Source organism: Oncorhynchus clarkii, chromosome 17 (genome assembly GCF_045791955.1).
Source record: "Oncorhynchus clarkii lewisi isolate Uvic-CL-2024 chromosome 17, UVic_Ocla_1.0, whole genome shotgun sequence".
Classification (NCBI taxonomy): domain Eukaryota; kingdom Metazoa; phylum Chordata; class Actinopteri; order Salmoniformes; family Salmonidae; genus Oncorhynchus; species Oncorhynchus clarkii.
In genome coordinates, this window is record NC_092163.1 from 37,438,997 (window position 1) to 37,445,811 (window position 6,815).

Sequence of the window (6,815 nt, forward strand, 5' to 3'; positions counted from 1 at the left end):
TAATTTCCAGTTATGTTGCGCTTAGTGAATCTTCGACGTCACCATCTCTTTTTTTGTCACTCCCAACTACAAACTGCAAAGTTGCTCGACAAAGAACACACTCGTTTTGTAAAGCCCAAGCGTAGTTGCCTCTACAGAAGAATACTTTTTTTAACCGACGCAACAACGGGTAGAAAGATGAGACTCGCACCTTTCTTGTGTTTCTTCAGTTTTATTTGGTTGGCAGATTGTGCACCACCGACATGCTATTCCCGAGTGCTTGGCTTGAGCAAGGAAATAATGGACCTTTTGGAAAAACTACACAATTATCATCTCACGGTGAGCTATTTCAATTTCGTTTTTTGATAATAAAAAAAAACAGTTATTTTCTTATGTATCCAAATGTTTTCTCATTTAAACGTTTTATTCCGTAGAAAACCTGCGTGGAGATTCTGCCCAAGATGTTTCTGGATGTGCACGTAAGTTTAACACCATGTAATTTATCTGAACAAAATATTGATTCTCAGACGTCATACCAGTCAGTATTGAAGAAAAGGTCGACAGAGGGAACCAGAATCTGATTTGACGTCTCATTGGGTTATATCGCATTAACTGTAATGTGTTGGTGATGCAATATGTATGTTTGATGTAGATGAGAAGATGCATGCATTCCGTAATGTGATTGGATGCCGATATCAAAGTTGAAAAATATAACTTGCCAATCAATTTAAATTAATCTAAAACAGTTGTACACCAGTATCTGCAACTGTTTCGGTGTAACTTTTGAATCAATATATTATAATATTCATTGAGCTATAGGTATACAATGTCTTTGTTATTTCCCTGTAGAATTCGTGCATCGTGACCAAGCTCCGTGACTTCCTCTATGTTGTGGAGAACCTTCCTACACAGTACTGCAGAGAGCGTCCCAGGATCGCGTTGTTGAAGCGCAAAGTCAACAACCTGTACACAATTATCAACCGAATCTGTTATCGGGTATGTGTGTGCTTAGCTATGCAGAAGAATGAACCATGCTGTCTCTCATAGCCAGAATAGTATTAAAATAAATAAAATATCTGTCATAGCCTATTCTGTATGTGGTACAGGAAATGACTAGTCTGTTTCCAGATCTGTTCTGCCATGCCAACCCTTATAATGACAATGACATGAGTTGAAGAGATTTCTGGAACCAAGCTAGGGAATTACAGCCCAGAGTTCAATTCAATATAAAAGATAATATGATTACTTCTGCTCATTTAGTTTGTCTGCCGACGTTTCGGCAGTTTTGCTCATCCTTTCACCCACTTTCTGCAGCTGAAGATGTTGTGTATGCCAAGGTCTGACTGTTTGACCTCCCCACAGGACCTAGTGTATTTCACAGATGACTGTGAGGCCATTGAGACTGGACAGAGTACCCCTCGCTACGGAGAGGACAGGCTCCAGCTGCTGGTGGAAGAGAAGAGATGAGCCCATCCAGAGACAAACACACTCACGCTCACATGTGCAAACAGCGCACGTCTCACACACACACACACAGGAATGGATGTGTGAGGGTATGTAAACCCTGTTTCACTCAAAATCACACACACACACACATACATAACATCACACACAACACACAACTCTAGTGGAAAAACATGCCAACGCGGTTTATTTTCTAACCAATGTAGTGGTGGCCTACAGAGTTGATGTTAATGGTGAAGTCTCATGTTAGTTGGCATGTGTCTGGTTACATTCCACCAAGTGGTGGAGAACTTTCCACAGGAAATTTGCTGAATACCAGCCATTCCAATGAAAACCTTAAAATAATAAACCAATAAGAAATGTTTGTGAGCCTCGCTTACCGCTGCTTACTTACCATACTGTTTGAAAGGGAATGCCTAATTTATCCAAATATGTTGTATGTTTCCATAACCCTTCGTATTACTAAGCTGTCTTGAGGCTTACACATACCTAGTTCCCAGCCTGTACACCCCTGAGAAAATAATGATTACCTCATGCTGATTGTTTGATTGTATGAATAGGTCTACTCTTTAACCTTTAGTTATGTATCTTGTTTTGATGTAGGCTAAACTTAATCATTATCACATTTTCTATGTAATTGGTACAATATACGTTTGTGTAGTGTATTACTTATATGTATGTAATAAAACAACTATATCTCTTTTTGGTGCCTGTGAGTTTTCAAATGTGGTGTGTGAGCAGCAAGCACAAATGCAATTGATTTTCTTTTAGTATTGCAAGACAGTCGAGTGAGTTTTGATATTGAATTTGCATTGTGAGTGAAAACAGGAAATGCCGTGCAAGGATGTTGGCTGGGGGTGGCAGTGGGCGAAACATGCAGGACTGGTAATCTGTGATTGGCAGTGGCAGTTCCAATCCAGGTGTGTTTTTGTTTTTGCAACATGCAACAATTTCGAAGGTTTTACTGAGTTACAGTTAATATTAGGGAATCAGTCAGTTTAATACATTCATTAGGCGCTAATCTATGGATTTCACATGACTGGGAATACAGATGTGCATCTGTTGGTCACAGAGACCTTTAAAAAAAAAGGCCTCAGGATTTTGTCACGGTATCTTTGTGCATTCAAATTGCCATCGATAAAATGTAATTGTGTTTGTTGTCGGTAGCTTATGCCTGCCCATACCATAACCCCACCGCCACGATGTGGTACTCTGTTCACAACGTTGACATCAGCAAACCACTTGCCCACACAACGCCATACACATGATCTGCGGTTGCGAGGCCGGTTGGACGAACTGCCAAATTTTCTAAAATGACGTTGGAGGCGGCTTATGGTAGAGAAATGAACATTCAATTCTCTGGCAACAGCTCTGGTGGACATTCCTACAGTCAGCATGCCAATTGTACACTCCCTCAATACTTGATACATCTGTGGCATTGTGTTGTGTGACAAAACTGCACATTTTAGGGTGGCCTTTTATTGTCTCTAGCACAAGGTGCACCTGTGTAATGGTCATGCTGTTTAATCAGCTTCTTGATATGCCACACCTTTCAGGTGGATGGATTATCTTGGCAAATAAGAAATGCTCACTGACAGCGATGTGAGCAAAATAACTTTTTGTGCATATGTAAAATTTCTGAGATCTTTTATTTCAGCTCATGAAACATGGGACCAACATTTTACATGTTGTGTTTGTATTTGTTCAGAGTAGTTTACTTAACTGAAGTAGCTTTGAAAAAGTAGATCACTACATCCAAATTATTTCGTGAAAATTGTTCATAAAGTATGTACATCTGAAATGTCATAGACTACAACTTTCAAGACACATCACTTTCAGGTCAAATGTCAACAGAATATGTAAATTAGCCTATTAAACACAGAAACTGTTTCAAGTGAGAATTAGGCAGGTCTGATGCCGAAGAATAAAGGAAATTATTGCCCAGTACAGTAGTTAGCTACACGGCAAAGAAATGTAGTTAACTATTGAAAACACTATCTAGATTCAATTTTAGTTCAACTACCACCAAGCTACTGCAAAATGTAGTTAACTACGGAAAGCACTAGCTAGATTAAACTGTAGTTCACCTACCACCAAACTACTGCAAAATGTAGTTAACAATTTTTTATTTTTTTTATTTAACCTTTATTTAACCAGGTAGGCTAGTTGAGAATAAGTTCTCATTTACAACTGCGACCTGGCAAAGCAGTAAAGCAAAGCAGTGCAACACAAACAACAACACAGAGTTACACATGGAGTAAACAAGCGTACTGTCAATAACACAATAGAAAAAAAGAAAGTCTATATAAGTGTGTGCAAATGGAGCGAGGAGGTAAGGCAATAAATAGGCCAATAGTAGCAAGTAATTACAAGTTAGCAAATTAACACTGGAGTGATAGATGTGCAGATGATGATGTGCAAGTAGAAATACTGGTGTGCAAAAGAGCAGAAAAGTAAATAAAAAACAATATGGGATGAGGTAGGTAGATTGAATGGGCTATTTACAGATGGGCTATGTACAGCTGCAGCGATCGGTTAGATGCTCAGATAGCTGATGTTTAAAGTTAGTGAGGGAAATATAAGGCTTCAGCGATTTTTGCAATTCGTTCCAGTTATTGGCAGCAGACTAATGGAAGGAAAGGTGGCCAAAGGAGGAGTTGGCTTTGGGGATAACCAGGAAATTATTGCCCAGTACAGTAGTTAGCTACACGGCAAAGAAATGTAGTTAACTATTGAAAACACTATCTAGATGCATGCTGTGGGTGGGTGCTGCTATGGTGACCAGTGAGCTGAGATAAGGCAGAGCTTTACCTAGCACAGACTTATAGATGACCTGGAGCCAGTGGGTCTGGCAACGAATATGTAGCAAGGGCCAGCCGACTAGAGCATACAGGTCGCAGTGGTGGGTGGTATATGGGGCTTTGGTGACAAAACAGATGGCACTGTGATAGACTACATCCAGTTTGCTGAGTAGAGTGTTGGAGGCTATTTTGTAAATGACATTGCCAAAGTCGAGGTGCAGGCAGCGAACAGTTGAAAAACATGCATTTAGTTTTACTAGCGTTTAAGAGCAGTTGGAGTCCACGGAAGGAGTGATGTATAGCATTGAAGCTCATTTGGAGGTTTGTTACCACAGTGTCGTGTCTTTACTATCATTAACTGAACACTTGTAGTTTTTATCAAAGATTCTCTGTAATTAAATATTACGCGATTAGACTGATTAATCATGTAACCGTAATTATTAGGAAGTCGGGGCACCAAGGAAAAATATTCAGATTACAAAGTTATCATTTCCTAAAATAACTTTTCAGATATTGTATCTGATCAATTAGTCTTTGAATTAATGAATTATTTACTTTACCTCTCGTTCGTCTCATTCCAAACGTCGTAAATTGTTGGTTATCTGCACGAACCCAAACTGCACTATGAGTCATCCATACATCAATTGTCTTAAATCATCTATTTTTTACTAACTAAGTAGTTCACAGAAATGCATAAACAAACAAGGTAAATGTGGTTACATGAAATGATAGGAGAATGTGCCCTAGGGGGCTAAACCGGCATGGCGGCTTGTTAGACAAAAGGGGACGTGGGGGTCGACTAAGAAGTCACTACAGTGCCTTTAAAAAGCTTAGAAAATGCCATAAAATTATGTCATGGCTTTAGAAGCTTCTGATAGACTAATTGACATCATTTGATTCCGTTGGAGGTGTACCTGTGGATGTATTTCAAGGCCTACCTTCAGACTCAGTCGCTCTTTGCTTGACATCATGGGAATATCAAAAGAAATCAGCCAAGACATCAGAAAGAAAATTGTAGACTTCCACAAGTATAGTTCAACGTTGGGAGCAATTTCCAAATGTCTCCTAGAGATGAACGTAATCAATCCCAGAACCACAGCAAAGGACCTTGTGAAGATGCTGGAGGAAACAGGTACAAAAGTATCTATATCCACAGTAAAACAAGTCCTATATCGAAATAACCTGAAAGGCCGCTCAGCAAGGAAGAAGCCAATGCTCCTAAACCGCCATAAAAAAGCCAGACTACGGTTTGCAACTGCACATAGGGACAAAGATCATACATTTTGGTCTGATGAAACAAAAATAGAACTGTTCTGCCAGATAGAAAAAAAAAATAGAACTGTTCTGCTAGATGTCAACAGTCTTTAGACATGGTTTCAGGCTTGTTTTCTGAAAAATTATGAAGAAAAATACCTTTTGGTCAGGGGTCTATGGAATCATGCAGTACTGGTTTTTATTCCCTTCGTTCTTTTTCCTTTCTATTGAATACGCTATTGTCCGGTTGAAATATTATCGATTATTTAGATTATTGACACCCTGAGATTAGTTATGAACATCATTTGACATGTTTCGACGAACTTTACTATTAGGATGTATTCGTCTGCATGTTTTGACCGCCTTTGAGCCAGTGGATTACTGAACAAAACGCTTTAGCAAAACAGAGTTTTTGGGATATAAAGAAGGACTTTATCGAACAAAAGGACCATTTGTTATGTAGCTGGGACTTTTGTGATTGCAACCAGATGAAGATCTTCAAAGGTAAGTGATTTATTTTATTGCTATTTCTGACTTTCGTGACTCCTCTACTTGGTTGGAAAATGTTTGTATGCTTTTGTGTGCGGGGCGCTGTCCTCAGAAAATTGCAAGTTATGCTTTCACCGTAAAGCCTTTTTGAAATCTGACAAATCGGCTGGATTAACAAGAAGTTAATATTTTAACTGATGTATAACACTTGTATTTTCATGAATGTTTATTATTACTATTTCTGTCATTTGAATTTGGCGCTCTGCAATTTCACCGGATGTTGTTGAGGTGGGTCGCTAGCCAAAGTGGTTTTAACAAACTATAGATTTGGCAAGTCGGTTAGTACATCTACTTTGTGCATGACACAAGTGATTTTTCCAACAATTGTTTACAGACAGATTATTTCACTTATAATTCACTGTATCACAATTCCAGTGGGCCAGAAGTTTACATACACCAAGTTTACTGTGCCTTTAAAAAGCTTAGAAAATGCTATAAAATTATGTCATGGCTTTAGAAGCTTCTGATAGACTAATTGACATCATTTGATTCCGTTGGAGGTGTACTTGTGGATGTATTTCAAGGCCTACCTTCAGACTCAGTCGCTCTTTGCTTGACATCATGGGAATATCAAAAGAAATCAGCCAAGACATCAGAAAGAAAATTGTAGACTTCCACAAGTATAGTTCAACGTTGGGAGCAATTTCCAAATGTCTCCTAGAGATGAACGTAATCAATCCCAGAACCACAGCAAAGGACCTTGTGAAGATGCTGGAGGAAACAGGTACAAAAGTATCTATATCCACAGTAAAACAAGTCCTATATCGA

General features: G+C 38.9%; 1 protein-coding gene across 1 annotated transcript; it reads left to right on the forward strand.

Moving 5' to 3' along the window:
* Positions 1 to 61: 61 nt before the first annotated feature.
* LOC139370768 (cytokine like 1) lies at positions 62 to 2,144 on the forward strand. Its single transcript, XM_071110467.1, has 4 exons — positions 62 to 318; positions 414 to 458; positions 829 to 975; positions 1,342 to 2,144. Exons 1-4 carry the CDS (start codon positions 178 to 180, stop codon positions 1,444 to 1,446), a joined length of 438 nt encoding a protein of 145 aa, XP_070966568.1. The 5' UTR covers positions 62 to 177; the 3' UTR covers positions 1,447 to 2,144.
* The last annotated feature ends 4,671 nt before the right edge of the window (positions 2,145 to 6,815 follow it).

What these genes read in the sequence shown, in the direction of transcription:
- LOC139370768 (XM_071110467.1), top strand. Translation starts at nt 178, where the DNA reads ATGAGACTCGCACCTTTCTTGTGTTTCTTCAGTTTTATTTGGTTGGCA. An exon ending in TACACAATTATCATCTCACG is followed by an intron (nt 319 to 413) that starts GTGAGCTATTTC and finishes TTTATTCCGTAG; the next exon opens with AAAACCTGCGTGGAGATTCT. An exon ending in TCAACCGAATCTGTTATCGG is followed by an intron (nt 976 to 1,341) that starts GTATGTGTGTGC and finishes ACCTCCCCACAG; the next exon opens with GACCTAGTGTATTTCACAGA.